Raw genomic sequence first — 23,177 nt, 5'->3', positions numbered from 1 at the left:
ACAGGTCTCCGGGTCTCACTCTTGCTCACAGCACCTTCCTTTTTGGCTGGAGGAGGCCCCCTTTTTTTCCTGCTTTCCTTTCTCTCCCAGGACTGCTTGGGCAGATATCACTTTCCCATCCTTTGTCCTTTTCGGATTTGTGGGGGCGATTAGGAAAGGTGCTCCCCTGGGAAACAAACTTATAAATTAAAGCAAACTCATCGGTCAGAACAGCTGCTTGCCGTGCTCTCTGAACTCACTGCTCCTCTACATGGGTCTTTATGGAGAGTGGGTGAGAGTGTTTCAATTCCTCTAACAGAGTTATTTTCCTGAGATTCTCATAGCTGAGATGTACTTTAAGAGCCCTCAGACACTGGTCAAAAGCCAGCTGCTTACTTCTTTCAAACTCCAGATAAGTTTGATTAGCTTGCTTCTTGAGGGTTTGGGTACCAATTCATATGCCCTGAGGATTGCATTTTTGATCAGTTCATAATTTGATGAACTCTTATCCGGCAACAGGGAATAAACCTCAGGGGCTTTTCCAGTTAGCTTGCTTTGTAGTAAAAGAGACCAGGTCTCAGCTGGCCATTTTAGCTGCCTTGCCAGTTTCTCAAAAGACACAAAACTCCACATCTTCCTCATTGAATTCTGGAGCAAGTTTTAGCAATTTTGTACCCAGCCCTGAATTATGCTCCTCCATATTTGCTGGGGTTAACTGGGGTTACTCTGTTGGCCCCTAGTTAACTCAAGCCGGTTCAGCTCTCTGTCTTCACATTCCTTCCGGAATATTCTTTATTTCTCTCTCCTCTCTCTCTCGCTCCTTCTCTTGCCTATCATTTTCTTCACATTCCTTCTGGAAGGCTCTCTCTTTCTCCCTCTCCTGCATCTCTCTCACTCTCTTTCTTCTAATTCAAGTTTCCTTTGTTCCAATTGTATCTTTGCTAGCAGTACCCTGTTTGGGTCTACTTTTAACACTGCTTCTGCTTCTTCAGATTCAAGGGAAAAATGGTTGGCCACTAGCCTTAGGAGTTCAGACTTCCTAGCCTTGCCACGTACAGAGATTCCACACTGCTCAGCCATTTTTCTCAACTCCTCCATCGACTGTGCTTTTAACTTATCCCAAGTTACTTCACCCTGGCTTGGAGAGCTACTCACTTCAGTTGCAGACATGTTAATATTCAATCACACACAACCATAAGAAAACCTGTATTGAAAGCTTGCTCATTTTTTTCATTTGGGAACAATTTGGCTTCCCACTTCCAATTTCTCTCATTTGTCTGTGGGTAAAATCCCGGATGCTAGCAACCAAATTTCTGTTGTGACCAGGTGAGAAAAAGGTCTAGGGTTCCCTCTCAGCCTTCATCTGGTCTTACTGTAACAGGGTTTTATTTTTTAAACGCACTATGTTTTTAGCTGTGTTTTTGGTGAATCCTTGTTCACCGCTTTCCAATTATAAGGTAAAGAAACAGGCACAAACAGGCTTTCTTAGCTTTAAAGAAGAAAGGTGAAATTTTATTAAACTTATCTTAAACTCTAATTCGGTTGACGCCTAAGGATACATGATGCGCCCATGCTGGCATGCATATGCGATACACACATGCAAATAGAGACAGAAAAGAGAAGAAGAAAGTGGAAAGGTTTGAGGCAATCTCTGAGGAGGGTTTTTTGTTACTGTGCTTCAAGCTCACTGTAGAGTCCTTGATTGAAGGCATCTTCTTGCTTTTCATTGGGGCCCAGTATTCTTCGTAAACCTTGTTCACTGTAGGAGAATTTTCTCTCTTGGGGTTCATGTGTCTTCAATGGGTTTTGGAGTTCCATGAGAAAGAGATGGAGCCAGACAGGACAGGAGAGGAGGTCTTTTCAATCCAGGAGCAAAGATCTTTCCGACAGCTCAAACACTGGCTCTACAATTTAAAACTCCCCAAGTTGGCCAGCAGGGTATCACGTAACTGGTCTAACCACTTCTGGCTTTGTGTATTGGGTGGGTCAGGGAATGGTCTTTTGTCGACAAATGCTGTCTGTTAATATACAAAAATATCTTTCCAGCCAAGGGCTTGGCAACCCCTTGTATCAGGCCTTCCCTTCCTCCCAGCAATAATTTTAAATTTAATGTCCATGTGGCAAAATTAAAAGTCCTCATTCTTGGCAGGTGGGGGCCTGTATGACAGTTATGTCTGCAATCAAATACACCATCTTCTGTTGAAATTATCAAAATTCTATTAAATCAAAATAAAGTTACAATTTTCTGCTTAAACGTAGATTCTGATTGTAAAATATTTGCATTAAAGTGAATGAAATCCTGCTCATTTGGATTACATTTTACAGCCAATGGCCAGAATTTTACGTTGTAGCGGAGGCCTCGTCCACCAGCTGAAAAGTAGGGAGTGAGCCTGCCCTTGCCGGGCCTGGAAGCCACGCAGCGATTTTGCATGGTCCAGACCCTTATTTGGCCTTGGGTGGGACTTCCATCACTCTGAGGCATGACGTCCTGCCTGTTGGAACTGCTGGCCAATCAGTGGGCCGACAGCTCCTCAGTCCCAGCAGCGCCACGAGAAACAGTGGCCATTGCTGGAACTGCCCCCAGCCAGAAGAGGACCATGGACAGCGGCACCAAAGGGCACGTGGGGTTTCTGGCCTCACCGGTGACAGTTTGCTGGGGCCCAGCAAGAGGGGGTGGGGGTCAATTAGAAGGGCAGGGGGAATTGCTTCAGCATGGCAGCTTCCGCCACAGGAGATGGCCTTCCCTGTGGTACAGGGTGCACTATCAGGAGGGCCCACCCCCAGCTTGCAAGGAGGTGACCCATGGCAAAGTGCCTGGCCACCGTTGGTAAGATACTAGCAGCAGTGGGAGGAGGCCATTAAGTGGCAATTAATTGGCCACTGAAAGGCCTCGATTGGCCTGGGTTGGAGGGGTCATTTTCAACCACACCCACTGCTGGCAAAAAGGCAGCAGGGCGGGTAGGCAATGGGAACGACACCCCCCCACCTCCCACTCGATTCTACACCTCCCCCACCCCCAGCCTCCAGTCTGCTCCTGGGGGTCACGTAAAATTCCGGCCAATATGTCAGTTCTTCAGCAAACACCATCAAATTAAGACATAAAGTATATGATAGCATTACATTGTGAGGGAACTCATGTATGAAAATTGCTGGATTTGAGAAGAACAGAATCTGAATTAACAATCAAATTTGCAAATGATATACTATGCTTCTAACGAGTTGATGAATTATTTAAATCACAGATTGCAATTTTTCCTGGGCTTTGTTTCTCATGGCTTAGGTAAACTCAATGTAAAAATGCTTCCCTTTAATACTGCATTTCAACTCAGCATTTCTATCAGCTTCTTTATGATTCACTTTAAAGAGCAATTAATATTTCATTGTTATATCACTCCTTCAGTTTATGAGGGACGAATTACTGATCTTAGAGAGGGAAGCATGCACCAAGCTACCTGTTGCAGATGTATCTGTCCATGACAGTATTGGTAGGAGTGACCACTGCACAATCCTTGTGAAAATGAAATCCTGTCTTCAGACTCAAGATACCCTCCATCATGCTGTGCGGCACTACCGCTGTGCTAAATGAGATGGATTTAAAACTGGACATCGATAAGGTACTGTGGACCATCAGAAGCAGCAGAATTGTATTTAACAGAATTTGTAACCTCATGGCTTGCATATCCCCTGCCATTACCATCAAGCTAAGGGATCAATCCTCATTCCATAAAGAGTTCAGGAGAGCATGCCAGGACCAGCACCAGGCATACCTAAAAATGAGGTGTGGTGAAGCTACAACACAGGACTAGTGGCATGTCAAACAGTGAAAACATAAGTGCAAAAGACAGAGCTAAGTGATCCCACAACCAACAGATCAGATCAAAATACTGCAGTCCTGCCATGTCCAGTCGCAAAAGGTAGTAGACAATTAAACAAATAACCAGAGGAGGAGGCTGCACAAAGGCAAGGGCAGTTAGGGAAGGGCAACAAATGGTGGCCTTTCCAACGCTGCCCAATCCCATGAAAGAATACAAGAAAATATCCCCATCCTCAAGGATGGGGGAGCCCAGCACATCAGCGCAAAGACAAGGCTGAAGCATTTGCAACCATCTTCAGCCAGAAGTGGCGAGTGGATGATCCATCGTGGCCTTTCCTGAGGTACCCAGCGTCACAGATGCCAGTCTTCAGCCAATTCAATTCACTCCACGTGATATCAAGGAACGGCTGAAGGTGCTGGATACTGCAAGGCTGTGGGTCCTGACAACATCCCAGCTGTAAGTACCGAAGACTTGTGCTGCAAACTAACCACGCCCATAGCCAAGCTGTTCCAGTACAGCTACAACACTGGCATCTACCTGACAATGTGGAAAATTGCCCAGGTATGTCCTGAACACAAAAAGCAGGACCAATCCAATCCGGCCAATTGCTGCTCCATTAGTCCGCTCTTGATCATCAGCAAAGTGATGGAAGATGTTGTCGATAGTGCTATCAAGTGGCACTTAAACAGCAACAACCTGCTCAGTGACGCTCAGTTTGGGTTCTGCTAGAGCCACTCAGATACTGACCTCATTACAGTCTTGGTCCAAACATGGACAAAAGAGCTGAACTCAAGAGGTGAGGAGAGTGTGATTGCCCCTGATATTAAGGCAGCATTTGACAGAGTATGGCATAAAGGAACCTAGCCAAACTGAAGTCAATGGGAATCAAGAGGAAAACTCTCCACTGGTTGGAGTCACACCTAGCACAAAGGAAGATGGTTGTGGCTGTTAGAGGCTGATCATCTCAGCCCTGGGGCACGCTGCAGGAATTCCTCAGGGTAGTGTCCTAGGCCCAACCATCTTCAGCTGCTTCATCAATGACCTTCCCTCCATCATAAGGTCAGAAGTGGGGATGTTCGCTAATGATTGCACAATGTTCAGTACCATTCACAACTCCTCAGACACTGAAGCAGTCTGTGTCCATATGCAGCAAGACCTGGATAATATTCAGGCTTAGGCTGATGAGTGGCAAGAAATATTCACGCCACACAAGTGCCAGGCAATGACCATCTCCAACAAGAGAGAATCTAACAGTCTCCCCTTCACATTCAATGACATTACCATCGCTGAATTCCCCACCATCAACATCCTGGGGGTTACCATTGACTAAAAACTGAACTGGAGCAGCCACATAAATACTATGGCTACAAGAGTAGGTCAGAGGCTGGGAATTCTGTGCGAGTAATTCACCTCCTGACTCCCCAAGGCTTGTCCACCATCTACAAGGCACAAGTCAGGACTTGGAATACTCATCACTTGCTTGGATGAGTGAGGCTCCAACACTCAGGAAGCTTGACATCATCCAGGACAAAGCAGCTGCTTGTTGGCATCCCTTCCACCACCTTCAACATTCACTCCCTCCACCACCGACGCACAGTAGCAGCAGTGTGTACCATATACAAGATGCACTGCAACAACTCACCATGACTCCTTAGACAGCATCTTCTAAACCTCTTCCTTCTAGAAGGACAAGGGCAGCATACATGTGGGAACACCTCCACCTGCAAGTTCCCCTCCAAGCCACACACCATCCTAACTTGGAACAATCTCGCCGTTCCTTCACTGTCACTGGGTCAAAATCCTGGAACTTCCTTCCTAACAGCACTGTGGGTGTACCCACACCAGATGGACTGCAGCGGTTCAAGGGCAGCTCACCACCACCTTCTCAAGGGCAATTAGCGATGGGCAACCAGTGCTGGCCTTGCCAGTGATGCCCACATCCCATGAAATGAATAAAAAAATTGATCTGTAATGCAATGAAACCTCTATTCATAACTGCACAAGATATACTGACATTGCGACTTGCAACTCAGCCATATAAAGAGAAAAGCTACATTTAGTATTAATTTTTTTTTGATAATTAAATTCTTGGAGAGGTGTTATCATTTACCTGCTACTTCTAGAACACTAGCTACTTTTAAAATTATTCGGCATTTATGATGGCAGAAAAAGCACAGAATTAAATGGTGAATTAAGATAGCTTCATTTTACATTTCTTGTATGCTCAGAAGTATTTTTTTTTAAACATTAAATTTGTATCTTACAATTTCTGTTTCTGGAAACCATTATTCCAGAAAATATTTTGCACAACAGGCATTCTCAACCGGGGTCCATGGCATCCTAGTGGTCAGCGAGAAGGTTTGAAGGGGGCTGCCATTGCCATCCCATGGCTTCTCCCAACACCATCCATCTAGCCAACGTACCAGCACAACTCTTACCGACCACTGATCAGCAGCCATCACTGTCAACATCATAGCTGTCATGTGACCTATCTGACTTCTCACCTTTCCCTCGTGAGCCAGCAATTCATTTCCAAAGTTCAACATTAAATCTAAACTGCCAACAATATTTTTAATACATTCTTCACTGTTTAGGTCGAATAATAAAATATTATTTAAGACTGTTTGATTTATTACCATTCTCTCCCAATACTCCTACCCAACCCCTCCACCAGGCTTCTGGACGGTGCAAGATGAATGTTCTGTTTGAATTATTGGCATGAGAGGGGTTAAAAGTTTTGGTAGAGAGAGGTCTCTGGGTATTAGAGATAGTCAGGACTGAAAGTATTAGAGATAGTGAGGTCACTAGGTACAGCAAATAGGGAAGTTTCTGAGTTATGGGATTAGTAAGATCTCTGCGTCTTGGAGGTAGTAAGGTCTTGCGGTGTGAATGCTGCGATAAATACAGCATTGCTTCTTCTGCAGTGCTGTAAGTGTTGGTCCCATATAGTATAACCTACTTGTGCAAAGCTGGATGTTCAGCAATGACAATGAAAACAATGTACCAAGCCATGATAAACATAGACCATGACATCTGCATGTGCTTGCCAAAGATACCCCCATCGCTTGACAGCCCTGTTGCTCAGCAGCAGCAACGTTTCATATTGTGTAAGTAAAACAAAAGCAATAAGAAATACATCTGTTTAATTGTATAACTAAATTTTGTACAGAAAATATACTTGCGTTACAGGGAATCCATGGAACTTTTATAACACAGGATGGGAGGGCCTCAGCAGCAAAAGGTTGAGATTCCCTGCTGTACAATATCTCTGGTACTAAGAGGTCAAAAATGTGTAAATGCATACCTGATATGATGCTGAGCCATGCAGACCAGAAATGTCCCAGGTTCAATCCCTGGTCTGTGTAAAATTAGTTAATCTCATCCAGGGCATCAGTAGTGACACTATATTTTACTTTAGCTGCCCAGCATATGGAGAGTAAAAAACTATCAGCATTCCTGCTTCGATCACATCTAACGTTCTCTGTTCAAAACCGTGTTTGAGAGGACAGGATGCTCCTCAGGTGAATACCCTACCAATGCTCTAGATTAACACATATAGAATGGCCAGTTGATTGTGGCTTTGGTGGGCTGCAGATCCCCTTGGAATAGCATCCCCCTGAAATTGGTACCTTCAGAAGAGAAGTAATTTAGGAAAAAGAAACATAAACTGTCTCTATAGCACAAGCAGATTGTGTCACCCTTGAATAGAAATTTTAAAAAATGTTGATTTGGCAAGCAAATAGGCTTTTTGAATCAGATGCTCAATAATTAATATAACTAAATTTCAACCTAGATACACAGAGGTATTTTGAGATTATTACTCACAGCCTTTGTCCCAAATTAGTCAAGAACTCTGATTTGTTAAAAACTCACATGAAGAATTAGTTAAACACAGCTGCCATTTCCTGATTCTGTATGAATTATAGAATTTTACAGTCCAAGTTGTTTGTGCTTAAACGGGAGGAAAGGAAGGAAAAGGACGGACGGATGGGAAGGAAGGAAAAGGACGGAAGGGAAGGAAAGACAGACCAGAAGGATGGATGGGAAGGACAGACAGACAGAATGGAAGGAAGGAAGGACGGGAAGGAAGGACAAAAGGACAGATGGGATGGACGGACGGGAAGGAAGGAAAGGATGGAAGGGAAGGAAGGACAGATGGGAAGGAAGGAAGGACGGGATGCACGGACAGGCAGGACAGGAAAGGAAGGACAGACAGACAGGAAGGAAAGGAAGGACGGACGGGAAGGAAGGACCGGGAGGAAGGTAGGACAGATGGGAAGGAAGGACAGACTAGAAGGGCAGATGGGAAGGACAGACAGACAGGAAGGAAAGGAAGGACGGACGGGAAGGAAGGACCGGGAGGAAGGTAGGACAGATGGGAAGGAAGGACAGACTAGAAGGGCAGATGGGAAGGACAGACAGACAGGAAGGAAGGACGGGAAGGAAGGAAGGACGGGATGCACAGAGAGGCGGGACAGGAAGGAAGGAAAGGAAGGACAGACGGGAAGGAAGGAAAGGAAGGACAGACGGGAAGGAAGGACCGGGAGGAAGGTAGGACAGACAGGAAGGAAGGACAGGCCAGAAGGACGGATGGAAAGGACAGACACAGGATGGAAGGACAGACAGGAAGGAAGGACAGACAGGAAAGACAGACGGGAAGGATGGAAGGACAGGAAGAAAAGGAATGACGTGAAGGACAGATGGACGGGAAGGAAAGATGGATGGACGGGAAGTAAGGACGGATGGAAAGGACGGACAGGAAGGAAGGACGGACAGACCAGATGGGAAGGAAGGACAGACCAGATGGGAAGGAAGGACAGACCAGATGGGAAGGAAGGACAGACCAGATGGGAAGGAAGGACAGACCAGATGGGAAGGAAGGACAGACAGACTGGACGGTAAGGATAGATGGGGCGGGAAGGATGGACAGGATGGTCGGGAAGGATCGGTGGACAGGATGGAATCTCCAAGAGCCGAACCCCAGTTAGAACCCAGAGCCTGTCCATATGCAATACCCTAGCACAATCTATCAATTTAATTGCTAGCACTGAACCAGGGATCTCCAAATTGAATTTCCTCAATCTTTACAGACTGTTAAAGTCCGTGATATATTCCTCCATTGAACAGCCATCTGTTTTCCAAAATCTATCAAAGTCTGACCATGCCTCATACGCATTCAATAGGTCATCTTTCTTATAAATGTCATCCAGGAATTCTAACAGAAGATCCAACCATTCATCAGTATCTAACTGATAAGCATCCAGTTCATAAAACACTTTTCTTCTAATTTTACTTTTGGTAGGAAGTGACAACGCCAAGACCATACCTTGTTTCCTCTTTGGTAGGATCGTAACCCGTGTCCACCTATCCACTTCATTCTTCCACTGGTCATATGATTCTGCCTCAGAACATCGGAGGGTAATCATACCCTGACAATTTACACTTGCTTTCTGCCATATTTTCCACAATAGCCAGTGAGATTTTAGTTTATTCACATAAAAAAAAATTCCTAGTTTCCAACCTTCAGCTTTAGACAACCATCCTCTGCTACCACGCTAAATTCCAGAAAGTTTGTTGTGGAAGAATAATGTTGGAGTATATCTTTACTCTGTCAAGTTTATTTTACAGAGTAAAAGGATCACAAACATGTAGCTCCTCAACCAGTCTCAGTAAGAGTGTCTTATAAATGCTCAAGTAAAACACCAGTTAACACCCTCCACCTGCATATAATTAAGCAATTGAAACACAATTAACGGTATAGGGGTCACATTACTCCACACATGGCACACACATCACAATTGCTACAGCTGGCATTCTCTGTAACGGCCACTTCTTGTTCAAGTTTCAGTTTTACATCATCTTTTCTTTGAATGAGACACAATTGTAATTGTAAATGAACTTTTTGGGCATTGAAGTTTTGCCCCAGGAAAGCTTCTAAGTAGAACATTTGGTGTTTTCCTTTATCTGTTTCACACTTATACTGTTCCAAGGCTCATGATATGCAAATTTCCGTTACTGCATTGTTCTCTTTTGCATATCCCACTGATTGGATAAGCTTTAACTGCCATTGCCACAACACATGGGTTTAATAGTTCTTTTATTTTTACTTTTTTATTGAGAGATACAGCACTGAAACAGGCCCTTCGGCCCACCGAGTCTGTGCCAAACAACAACCACCCGTTTATACTAATCCCATTGCAGTAATCCCATATTCCCTACCACCTACCTACACTAGGGGCAATTTACAATGGCCAATTTTACTATCAACCTGCAAGTCTTTGGCTGTGGGAGAAAACCCACGCAGTCACAGGGAGAACTTGCAAACTCTGCACAGGCAGTACCCAGAATCAAACCCAGGTCCCTGGAGCTGTGAGGCTGCGGTGCTAACCACCTCGCCACTGTGTTGCCCTCTTCTGATTCTGGCACATTGATAACTCTCATCTCTAGACTGATAGTGGGTGATAAATTATTTTTTAGCCCCTGTGAGGTGTCTGGGTTAAAGGCCTACTACCCGACCCGAACCCGACAAGATGTGTCAGGCTCGGGTCAGGTTGGGCCCCTCTTCCGGGTCCGTCTTTCGGGCTCAGGTCGGGTCAGGCCAGGTCTGGGTCGGGCCGGACATACACGGTAAGTGCTCTGCTGGTAAGTATTAAAAATAAAAAACTTACCTGATCTGGGAGTCCGGGACGTCAAGCAGGGAAACTGAGTCTGCGCAGTGAGCAAGTGACATCTCTATGACTTCATGCACACGCTGCAGCTTCCTGGCGGTTCCAAGTCGGAAGGTAAGTAAAGGGATGGTCGGGTCGGGTCGGGTCGGGTCGGGCTTGGCTCGGGGCAGAATTGGAGGGACTCAGGCCTGGTCGGGCTCGAGTCCGCTGTGGTTTGGTCAGGTTTGGGTCGGGTTCTTTTACCCCAAACTGAGCAGGCCTTTAGTCTGGGTTCTCCTCCTGCACTTTGTCCTTAGTGAGTTCTGAATCTGTTTGGTTAGGTTCAGTTAGCTCTAGATTTAGAACCTGACCCCTTGATTTTCCAGCCACAATGACCTCACTTTTAGTTTTCTGTTGGCTTTCACAAGTGTTGTTTACCTTAGGGTATTTTGCCTTTTACTTCAGGGATGGGTTTTTCCCTAATCTGCCCCATGCCCTCTGGGACACTACAGCTCACAGGTGTTTGTCCAGCTTCCGCTGCACTCCCCTGTGGCATTTCAGCTAGGTGAGGCCTTTCCCTCACTCTTGGCTTGCCTGTTTGGGAACTTTCCTTGTCCCTATTTAAATCTTTAAAAAAGATTTCGGCTAACCATATCTCTGGTGCTTTACCTTCAACCTTTGCTGCTTTTATCTGAGCTGCTTTAAATTTTTCTGGCTCTATCTTGGCCTTTTTAAATCCTTCTAGCAACATCACTTCTCTCAAATTTTCATATGAGGGATCTAGCTTGAGATCACATCCAGTGATCAAAGGCCATATGATTAATTCTTTCATAATCAATGGTAGATGTGTCTTTTCCTGGTGTGTCTGATTTTCTGTCGATATGCTTCAGGTACTAACTCATATGCATTTAGAATTGCAGTTTTAGTTTGTTCATAGTCAGAGGAACGCTCTTCTGATAACAGAGAGAAAGCTTGAAAGCCCCAGTCACGAACTCGCCTTACAAGAGGAGAGTCCAAAATTCTTTCTGCATTTTAGCCTGGTAGCTATTTTCTCAAATGAGATAAAATATGATTCAACCTTCTCCTCAATAGATTTTGGCACCAATCTGGAGTGTCTCAGTACATCAAAGTTTTGCTCTGAATTGGGGTAACTCAACCGTCTACAATTGTACTTCCTCTCTTTACAACTGCAACACTCTTTCCTCTTTTTCCTTTTGAAGCTGAAACTCTCTATCCTCCTTTTCATTTTTAAAATTTGCATTTCCTCTCTTTGCAACGGAATTCTAGCTAGAGTTACCTTTTCAGACTCCAATTCTGGGCTTTCTTCTTTGGGTTCAGGGGTAAGTTTAAAATGGTTAGCTACACTCTTCACCAGTTCAGGTTTCTTTTTTTTTGTTTTAAAGTGATTCCCAACTCTGTAGCTAAGTTTTTTAAAATCTTCAACACTTCAATTGTTTAACTTACCATGGGATATGTCTTCTCCCTTTCTACAAACTCCTTAGCGTTAAATGTGGCCATCTCTTTTGTTTCGAGCTTTGTAGAGAAAAAAAAAACAGAAGAATACAAGAAAACCTGTTTGCTTACTTTTCCACAATTTTAGAGGTCAATTGTTCTCCATTTTCAAATCTCTCGTTTGTCTGACCATTCAGCCCCCAATTAGTTACGGTCACATGGTGAGGGGTGTGGGCGGTTCCTGCTGTTCAACTCTCACCTGACCGCAGCAACTGTTTTTGTTATTAGCGTTTTAACCCCTTTGTGTTTTATTTGTCAAGTAAACAGACAATGACAGGTTTTCTTGTAGGTTTAAAACAGAAGGTGAATTGCATGCCCAGCTGTTGCTCTTCACCAGAGCAAACTAATTGTCATCCTGCCTCCGGGCTCCCGACCAATTAGGTAGAGCAGGATGATGTATCCATTCGGTCAAAGGAGGATTTCAGATTGAAGCAACCACAGCATGGATTACAAGGGCTCACTAGCACTTGCATTTTTGAGGCTGCAACAACCACAGGAATGGAAAGGGACACTAGGAAGGCTGACCCCCCCTCCCCACCCCTAGGTCTCTCACTCTTAACAGCTGATCCTGCTGCGAGATTTCAGGGGATGCAGTGAGGTGAGCTCTCCCCAGGACAGGAGGAAGAGGACAACCTCTCTAACCAAGCAGACGTGGATGGAAGTGGCCGAGGAAGTCAGCAACAGGAGTATGGTCCCTCCAACCCGGAAACAATGCACCAAAAGGATGTAGAACCTCAGGAGAGCATGATAGGTGAATGGCATAACATGTCCTGGTGCCAAGCCCCACAATCTGACTTGCTTAATATTCTCCTGCATAGCATGCCTCAGGTCAACACATCTTGCAGCTACACTCATTCTACTTCCTGCAGGCACCTCACATCCCCAAATGAACATCCAACACTCACTCATCCTCAGCCTATTGTGCTCTCGCACCCATGCCTCGGTCACCCTCCACAAATAGTGTCCTTCCCTCCTCCCCACATGAGCCATTACGAATACTCACACCTCTCTGGTGTTGCCTCCTTGCAGGAGACCACAAAACCTGATAAGAGACAGAGACCCAGGAGAGGGAGGGTGGGGTACCCTCCCAGGACAAGCACCTAGTTGACCATTGGCAATGCATGCCCATCTGCTCCACTGGGAAGGAGGTCTTGTTCCATTGTTCCAGGAAGCTGCAGATGCCTCCTGAAGCACTGGTGCTCAGACACGTCGAGAGAGCTGATTGTCTGCCTGTACAGCCTGTATTGGGGGTCTCATCTCCTTCCAGTTGGATCTCAGTGTCCATCCCCTCTGCTATGTGGAAGGGCATGCAGCTGAGAAGGCAGCTCCTGCTGCTGCCGGAGCAGTTGGCGGTGGTGTGGCCTCTGCTCATGCCCCTCAGCAGAAGTGTAAAGTGGAGCTGAATAATCTGCTCCCATGTGGTGTTGAAGGCTGGCAGCAGGGTACTGCCACTGCAAGTGCATGAAGTTCTAGACCCATGAAGTGCCTTTCAACAAGTTGGCAATCGCCTGTCAAGCAGTGAAAGCACTCTTAAAGAAGTGCTGTGACCAGCAGTCTCTCAATGGCCATGGCTGGAGCGCTTCAGTGGAACAGACTAAAGCCTTCACAGCTCATCACTTTCACTGAAGAAGCTCTTCATGCTGTGCACTCACTTTGGGTGACCCTGGCAAGTTGCTGACAGGTCGGGAAACAGGTCCGCTGGTTGGGAGAGCCAGGTTTCAGGGTTAAAACAGGACTTAATTGCATTCTTCAATACCTCAACAACTTCTTAATTACTTACCCGACAGATCCAAGGGGTACCTGGCTCGATTTCAATTTCGTCCCAAGTAAAGCCGAAGAGGGTGGGATGATGGCAGGATCCCAACCAGACGTCAATTCCCACAGCTTTCCCACCCCGCCACTCCCAAACCCGCCTCCACTAGACTGGGAACATTCTCCCCAATGTTTCTGTTTGTCCAATCAGGATGTATCTTTAAAGCACCAGAATTATTTTGTTGTGATTTGCCATTCACAGAGCACATAACGTCTTTGTAATCCGCTGATTTTGAGCAAAAGTTGCGCAACTTAAACTGAATTTGAGAATTTGTAATCCATCAGAGTAATGATAGTGTATTATAGATATTCTATTGCACTACCTCTTTGAACCTCCATATCTGCAGGAAAGACAATGCAAGTTCCAGAACCATAGCAGAACTCAATTTGCCTGGATGACTATGGCTCCAACAGTACTCAAGAAGCTCGACACCATCCAGGACAAAGCATCTTATTTGACTGATACCCCATCTACCACCTTAAACGTTCATTCCCTCCACTGCTGGTGCACTGTGGTTGCAGATTGTACCATCAACAAGATGCACTTGCAGCAACTCACTAAGGCTCCTTTCACAGCACCTTCCAAACCTGCGATCTCTACTGCCTAGAAGAGCAAGGGAAGCAGGCACATTGGGACATCACCACCGACAAGTTCCCCTCAAGTCATGCACCATCCAGACTTGGAAATATATCATTGTTCCTTCATCATCGCTGGGTCAAAATCCTGGAACTCACTATCTAACAGCACTGTCGGTACACCGACACCACATGGACTGCAGTGGTTCAAGAAGGTGGCTCACCACCACCTTCTCAAGGGCAATTAGGGTTTGATACCTTGCCTGCTATGTCCACATCCCTGAACGAATAAGAAAAATCCCTAGGCTGGAGAGGTCAGGCTTGTGGATGAAAATGCTACAGACTTTAAACACAGTCAAGACAACTGCATACGAACAAACGAATTAGGAGCAGAAGTAGACCATTCGGCCCCTCGAGCCGCTCTGCCATTCAATAAGATCATGGCTGGTCTGCTTGTGTCTCAAATTCCACACTCCCATCTACCTACAATAACCTTTGATTCCCTTGCCTAACAAGAATCTATCTACCTCCGCCTTAAAAATGTTCAATGACCCTACCTCCACCACCTTCTGAGGCAGAGTTCCAAAGTCACACAATCCTCTGAGAGAAAAAAATTCTCTTCATCTCTCTCCTAAAAAGGCGACTCCTAATTTTAAAACAGTGTCCCCAAGTTCTGGACCCACGAGAGGAATCATCCTTTCCACATCCATCTTGTCATGACCGTTCAGGATCTGATATACTTCAAATCTCCCCTCACTCTTCTAAACTCCAGTGTAAACAAGCCCAGTCTGTCCAACCTTTCCTCATAAGACAACCTGCTCATACCAGGTATCAATCTAGTAAACCTCCTCTGAACTGCCTCCAACGCATTTACATCTTTCCTTAAATAAGGAGACCAAAACTGCACACAATATTCAAGATGTGGTCTCACCAATGCCCTGTATAACTGAAGCACAAGATCCTAACTTTTATTTTCAATTCCTCTCATAATAAAGGATAGCATTCCATTAGCCTTCTTTATTACTTGCTGTACCTGCATACTAACTTTTTGAGACTCATGCAAGAGAACACCTAGATCCCTCTGCACCTCGGAATTCTGCGTTTAAGTAATACTCTGCTTTTTTATTCTTCCTGCCAAAGAAAACAACTTTTTTTTCATTCATGGGATGTGTGCGTTGCTGGCTAGGCCAGCATTTATTGCCTATCCTTAATTGCCCTTGAGAAGGTGGTGGTGAGCTGCCTTCTTGAACCACTGCAGTCCATGTGGGCTAGGTACACCCACAGTGCTGGTAGGAAGGGAGTTCCAGGATTTTGACTCAGCGACAGTGAAGGAACGGCGATATAGTTCCAAGTCAGGATGGTGTGTGGCTTGAAGGGGAACTTTCAGGTGGAGGTGTTCCCATGCATCTGCTGCCCTTGTCCTTCTAGTTGGTAGAGGTCGTGGGTTTGGAAGGTGCTGTCTAAGGAGCCTTGGTGCATTGCTGCAGTGCATCTTGTAGATGGTAGACACTGCTGCCACTGTGTGTCGGTGGTGGAGGGAGTGAATGTTTGTGGATAGGGTGCCAATCAAGCGGGCTGCTTTGTCCTGGATGGCATCCAGCGTCTTGAGTGCTGTTGGAGCTGCAGCAATCCAGGCAAATGGAGAGTATTCCACCACACTCCTGACTTGTGCCTTGTAGATGGTGGACAGGCTTTGGGGAGTCAGGAGATGAGTTACTCGCCGCAGGATTCCTAGCCTCTGACCTGCTCTTGTCGCTAGAGTATTTATATGGCTACTCCAGTTCAGTTTCTGGTCAATGGTAATCGCCAGGATGTTGGAAGTGGGGGATACAGCGATCGTAATGCCATTGAATGTCAAGGGGAGATGGTTAGATTCTCTCTTGTTGGAGATGGTCATTGTCTGGCTCATCATTTTGAGGTATGCCTGGTGCTGCTCCTGGCATGCCCTCCTGCACTCTTCATTGTTGTGTGTCAGGAGTCACATTGTGAGGACAGCAAATTTCCTTCCCTAAAGGACACTAGTGAACCAGAAGGGTTTTTACAACAATTGACAATGGTTTCATGGCCATCATTAGACTAGCTTTTCATTCCAGATTTATTAAATTGAATTCAAATTCACAGGATTCCTAGCCTCTGACTTGCTCTTGTAGCCATGGTATTTATATGGCTACTCCAGTTCAGGTTCTGGTCAATGGTAACCCCCAGGATGTTGTTAATGGGGGATTCAGGGATCGTAATGCTCTTGTTGGAGATGGTCATAGCCTGGCACTTGTGTGGCACAAATGTTACTTGCCACTTATCAGCCTAAGCCTGGATATTGTCCAGGTCTTGCTGTATTTCTACACAGACTGCTTCAGTATCTGAGGAGTTGTGAATGGTGCTGAACATTGTGCAATCATCAGCGAACATCCCCACTTCTGACCTTATGACTGAAGTAAGGTCATTGATGCAGCAGCTGAAGATGGTTGGGTCTAGGACACTACCCTGAGGAATACCTGCAGTGATGCCCTGGAGCTGAGATGATTGACCTCCAACAACAACAACCATCTTCCTTTGCGCTAGGTACGACTCCAACCAGCTCCTGCATGGATCTCCTCGTCAGTCTGCTCCTGGGTCTGGTGGCTATATGTGTGCAGTCGATGACACCCTGGGCAAATCTAATGATGGTCCTGAACTCAATGCACCTCTCAGCATTAGAGTCTGGATCCGTCCAGAAGTGCACAGTTACCTGCCCTCCTGAAAAGGGCATCGGTGATCTCCTTGATGCACCGATGGGCTGCTGATTGTGGATCTGGCGTCAGTAGCAGAGGGGCAGAGGAACTGCTGTCCGCACCAGGAGCACAGTGAGAGGAGCCCCCAGCTGCACGGGGCAGCCACTCCTCCATTGCAACGCAAACTTGTGCCTCCCTGCTGACTCCAGATCCGCCATCCCCCTCTTGCCTTGAGCTCACGGTCAAGATAACGGTATGCAAGTCAGCATGAATATCCTGCAGACACTGAGGGCTCTGCTGGATTTAGTGCTCCAGGAGAGCAGTCACTCTCTCAATGCAGGACACCACATGTGCACCAGTCAGAGACAGTGCAGCACTCAAGGCCTAGATGGACTCCTCTATCGTCCATGCTTGTGTACACATAGCCTTGGACATCTCTGCCAGATGTTGTCTGACCTCTCGCTGCAGCTGCCGCATTTCCCATGATGCTGGCAACACCAGACACATGTCATGAGCCTGGGGCTCAGCATGGGCCTGGCCTCCCAGAATCCTCCAACTGTCAGAGGCCTGGCCTGTCACAGGATCCGTCAGCTGCTCTGGCGCATCTGTGCTGTGTCCACCAGGTTATATGCCCAAATCTAACCCCAAGTACACACCCACCAATGTGAGAGTATCTGCACTGGTGGACGGTGCGGAAGTACGAGATTCCGTTTTCTCCCTCAGAGGTGGCAGTTTCTCCCACAATCTCAGAGGCTCTTCGTGGAAGTACTGCATGAGGGAACAGAGACATTGAAGGGTCAAGGGCCTCCCCTCACAACATATCAAATATCCCTACATTGGAGATCCCTGTAGGCGCCTCATAAGCAACATGGCTCCATAGCTGCTGATGCACCCTTGTGTCCCATGGCACCCTTACTCACTGTCTTGGAAAGGTGCCCCTGTCTCTCTGTCCGCAATGCACTGTCCATCCTGCAGCAATGCCAGCTCCATGGCCTCCTCCTCTATCAGGCTCAGGACATGGAGATTTGGTAGTCGTCCACTGGTATAGGCCCTCTCTCTGCGATTGTGCGCGATCATCTCCTGCAGACAGAAAGATGAACATTGTTGGTTTGCCAGCGGGGACAAGCCCGAGACATATGTTGGTGGTAGTCCAGCAGGTAACAATGGAGGCACACCGATGCCTCCTGCAAGCGTTCCCTTTCCAGGGACTTCATGAGGGTCTCCAATGACAAAGACCTCCTTTCAGCACCATTTCACCTGCCTCAGGCATCTTGTCTGTATGCCTTCACTCTTTGTCCACACCTGGTGGGGTGGGGGGCACTCCCTCTCCACCCAATGCACCTTCCTCCTCTAATAAATGCAAGGTCCAAGAGCTGAAGACTTTTGGAGGGACTCACTTTCACTGCCCAGATGACGTCATTGAGCCGCTTGCAGCACTGGATCCAGGTCTTTGGTGTGCCCCCACAGCGGCTGACCTCCTCTGCTATCTGCAGCCAGGCTTGCTTGGTCAGGTGCCCAGCTCTCCTTCTCCTGTCCCTTGGGAAGAGTCTCTCCCACCTTTCCCAGCTAGAACCAGAAACAGAACCAGGAGGAAGGCATCACTAAAGTGTGGGGCCACCCAGGGTATACCTTTTGCCATCATTCTGCAGCCTTTTCACCCTGAAAAAATGCTTATACTGGGCAATGAAACATTGAATGCAGGGCTGGCAGCCCTTTAAATATGGTACCAGCACCTGCCATGGCATCTGTGCTGATACCAGCATCTCCACCTCTGCCACCATCCATTTTATTGGATGTTCCCCGTACCTCATTCATCTTAATTGGTTGCCCGCTACTTCCTCGCATATGGCCAGGTGCTCATAGCCCCGACAAAAGCCCACCCACTTCCCAACCCGACATCAGGACCTGCAGTTTCTGAATAAAATCCGGCCCCGGAGTCAAGACAAAGTTATAGTCTTCAGATGAAACCAGATTAAAGGGCAGAGGATAACTGGACTAAGGTCACAGATGTAATTCAGTTCCTATTTTAAAGTCATATATTCTGTCCTTATTTTCTTATTCCTATTATAAATTCTTATGTCTACATTAATATTAGAAATTGCCTATGTAAACTTGTCTTGTAATTACACACTCTTGCCATTAATGGCACTGCAGCATGACAAGTTTACAAAAGATATTTCTATTATAAATGTGATATAGCAATTTACAATGAAAAAGTTGATAGGGAATGTGCACAGATGCAAGATTTTTAATGCATTACAGATAAATGTCATCATTATTTTAGACACATCTATTATATTTGGACCATATTCTCCAACTGGCACCAGCATGAGTGCATGATGTAACAAGTTGCACGCAGTGACAATATTTTCAATTGTTTGAAAGCTGTGAAAATGCACACACACTGTATGGTCAACTAAATGAAACAGAGAACGCTAATATGGCTATAGCCAATAAGACAGGCACTATGACAAGAGCAGATTAAAGAGAAATAATGTAAATACTGCACTGTGGACATATTCTACCATTAAAGCTGGACAATATAGCAAATTGCCATTCTGACATAATAAGTGCCTGGGTTTGGAGTATTATCTCCATCATTGGATTACAAAGAATTTCCAGATTATTATCAAAGTAATGTAAAGAATCAGTGATTTTTTAAAAATAGTTTACAAAATAAATAAAAATGGCCACATTTCACTCATCATAAAACTAGAAATAATCTGCACACATTTTGTACTATTTGACTAACAGCATTTTCATTATCCCAACAATTGCTCTTCTTACCGTTAACAACATAGTTGTATTGTGCTCCATACCCTATCAAAATCAAATTATCTGAATGATTATTAATTGGTTTTCCATAAAATAGATTAAACAAAAATAGATCATTTCATTATGTCTAACTGTAAGACCATTGCATGCAAATTGAGTATTTTGGGTTTGCTTTGTAATTCCAGATACTAAAGTAACATTAAAACCTTCCAAACTAGATATACATGCATTTTCTATTAATATTTTTCCAAAATGAGGCAATCTTCAGTTCTGATTCGGTATTGGACACATAGAATGTCAATAACCCATTTTTTTCTCTTTACAGATGTTGGCTGACCTGCATATTTACAACATTTTCTGATTCTATTTTTCCATTTTAATTTATAGCATGCTTGGTTTAGTGTTAAGAATAAGTATGAATTGGCAATAATTATTTACAACTATTATTTGACAATTATTTATGATCAATGATTACCACAAATCTCTCATTTTGGGTCCTATAAGGTTCATGATACATTTGCCATTTATACTTTATTAACAGATTATAATATTTGTGTAATATATTTTTAAAATCTGTAAATATAAGTCATGATGTTAAAATATCCTAACCACTACCAATAATTTTGTCATGGCGTTTTTATCTGGAGCATATCATACTCTTTGTCTTTATGTAACAATTCAAGTTTCAACCTCTCCATTCATTTAATTATAATTAAAGGTTAGCTTTAAAGTATCCAATGGAACATTTACAACTATTTTATGGTAATGAAATTTATTTTCTAAAAAGCTAAAAATGGAATTATAATCATCTGTTCCAAATGATCACTTCATAAGTACTGTTTATTGTAACTATATATAACATTTGACAGTATCTGATATTCATTCATAGGGATCCTAGTATCAAGCATGCATAGTTATAAATGTCAGCGGTGTCAATACTTGACAAGGCCTAAAACGATCAGGATTCTGTATTCTGTCATAAAACTGCACATATCCCAGTTTGTAATATTGGCAGTTATTTCATTTGCAGCTTTGAAGCCTATTTCTATGCAGTTTTTCCTCTGATAAAAGTGGAATAAAAGTGTCATTGTAAGAATTTAGCAGACTGTTACTTAGCGAGAGGTTACTATTGCTGTTAGCTTTAGTGACCACAATATCTACATGTTCATTTTTGGAATCCCCAGATTCTTCGTTCTTAGCATTCAACTCCATTAGTTCAAGTTCGTGTTTTGCAGCCGTTTCCAAAACTTTCTGTTTGTTGTAATATCTCACAAAATTATTTATTATAGGATGGATAGGCAAGGCGATGGCTATTATGCCGCAGAGAAAGCTAATAGCCGCGTTGAGTTTTCCCAAAGTTGTTTTTGGGTAAATATCCCCGTATCCAACGGTGGTCATGGTGATGATCGCCCACCAGAAGGACTGAGGGATGCTTTTGAAGAGGGTTTCGGGGTGGCTTTGTTCCATGGTGAAGCCCAAAGCCGAAAAAACGAAAATGCCAACTGCCAAGTACATGAGCAATAAACCCAATTCTTTAAAGCTTCTTTTAAGTGCATAGGTGAGTGTTTGGAGACCGCTGGAGTGGCGCGCCAGTTTAAAAATTCGTGCTATACGCATGATCCGAAGAGCTTGAATCGCCTGCTGCACATTAGTCAGTTCCATAAGGGATGCCCCGACTGTAGTCAAGATCAGGCTCACATAGAAAGGCAGAATCGTTAGCACGTCGATAATATTCATAAAAGAAAGTACAAATTTCAGTTTGTTGGGGGCCGACACCAGCCTGAGTAAAAACTCGACTGTGAACCAGCCGATGCAAGCCGTTTCGATGGAATCGAGGATTGGATGTTCTACTGGACTCCCCTCCTCATCAGTCACTTGGAGGTCAGGGATGGTGCTCACACACATCACCACAGATGAAATTAAAATAAATAGAAAAGATAAAACTGCAATCACTCTGGCCAGACAGGACGAATCGGGCTTTTCCATCAGTTTCCAGAGGAATTTTTGAGCTTTCCCCCAACAGCTATCAGCTGATTTCCCCCTGTCGGCCAAAATAAGCTGCACTTGCTTTGCGATTTCTTCGAGCTCTTCATTTTTCTCGCCTAAGAGGCATTTGCAACACTCGTCCAAAAAGTCCACTTCGATCTTCCAGAAGTCTAGTTCATTTTTGAAACAAATGGGGCAAATCCCTTTTTTCATGTGAATTTCTCCGAAATAGTAGACGTCCATTACACATTTGAAAGTGTCCGGGTCTCGGTCGAAGTAGAATTCTCCTTTGCTTGGATCGTAGTCATCGCAAAGGGAGAAGATCGCTTCGTACCCACTGCAGTTTAGCAGTTCTGCCAGTCTGCTTTCCGGGTAACGGTTCAAAACATCCCCGTACAAAATGTGCCGGACCCCGCCAATATTCACCACCATCTCCTGATCTTCGGAAGCTTCAGATTCACCAGAACCCGGGCTTCTGGGTTCCGTCTCCATGGTTTAGGTATTTTACACTAAATCAAGTTCAACAAACAGACTTCTTGCTCCTTTGATAATGTCTAAGCGCAACAACTTGCATCGATATCCTCGATATTTCGTAAGAATTTACCATTACACCGATCCTCTAGAATGTAATCGGGGGAAAACGTTTATCAATGGGGAATATAGTTGGGAAAGCGCTTTAGATCAGAACTCACCAAAGTCTGTCGCGCTGAAAGTTGGAATCGCGTATTTATGAGCTTCACACAGGAGAGCCATCGAGGTACACTAGCACGTCATCGTCTTGCGATTGATTAATGAGATAATTAATTAACGGGACACTAAGCAATCTGTCAGGTTGCTAATCTTGTGAAACCAGAACAAAACTGTAGCTCAGAAACGTGGAGTTTGAAAATGGTTGTCTTTGCTGCAGGCAGTTTGATAAACAGGCAGGTCACCCGATAATCTGCCGACCGTGTATATGCAGGGCTGCACAATGACTGAAACAAATTTTGTCGCTGCAATGCACAGCACTGGAGAATGTCAACAGTTTGGATCATAAAGGGTAACATAATCCGTCTCTTGGACGCGCATTGAAATTCTTCGCATCCACATGAGATAATATGAACCAACTGTACCAAATAGAAGCCAGCTACACTCCCTGCTGGTGAGAAAACTGCACAGCGTCTGAAAATAGTCAACGATACTGCAAGCTCCATTACTCTTTTCATATTTCACAAACACAAGGGAACTATGCGATTTACCAAGCTATCAGTAAATGTAGCTACAATCTACACAAAGCGTATGTTTATGTTTTGCTGAACTGATTCTATACAAGATTATTAATGAAGTTTGCTGTTGCTGACGATTCGAGTCACTCTCTACTCATG

The 23,177-nt window shown here is 44.8% G+C and overlaps 1 protein-coding gene across 1 annotated transcript; it reads right to left on the bottom strand.

Moving 5' to 3' along the window:
* Positions 1-20,847: 20,847 nt before the first annotated feature.
* On the bottom strand, positions 20,848-22,305 carry kcnf1a (potassium voltage-gated channel, subfamily F, member 1a). Its single transcript, XM_068017582.1, has one exon. It carries the CDS (start codon positions 22,303-22,305, stop codon positions 20,848-20,850), a length of 1,458 nt encoding a protein of 485 aa, XP_067873683.1.
* Positions 22,306-23,177: the final 872 nt, after the last annotated feature.

This window comes from Heterodontus francisci, chromosome 3 (genome assembly GCF_036365525.1).
Source record: "Heterodontus francisci isolate sHetFra1 chromosome 3, sHetFra1.hap1, whole genome shotgun sequence".
Classification (NCBI taxonomy): domain Eukaryota; kingdom Metazoa; phylum Chordata; class Chondrichthyes; order Heterodontiformes; family Heterodontidae; genus Heterodontus; species Heterodontus francisci.
This window is presented reverse-complemented; position numbering and strand designations above follow the sequence as displayed.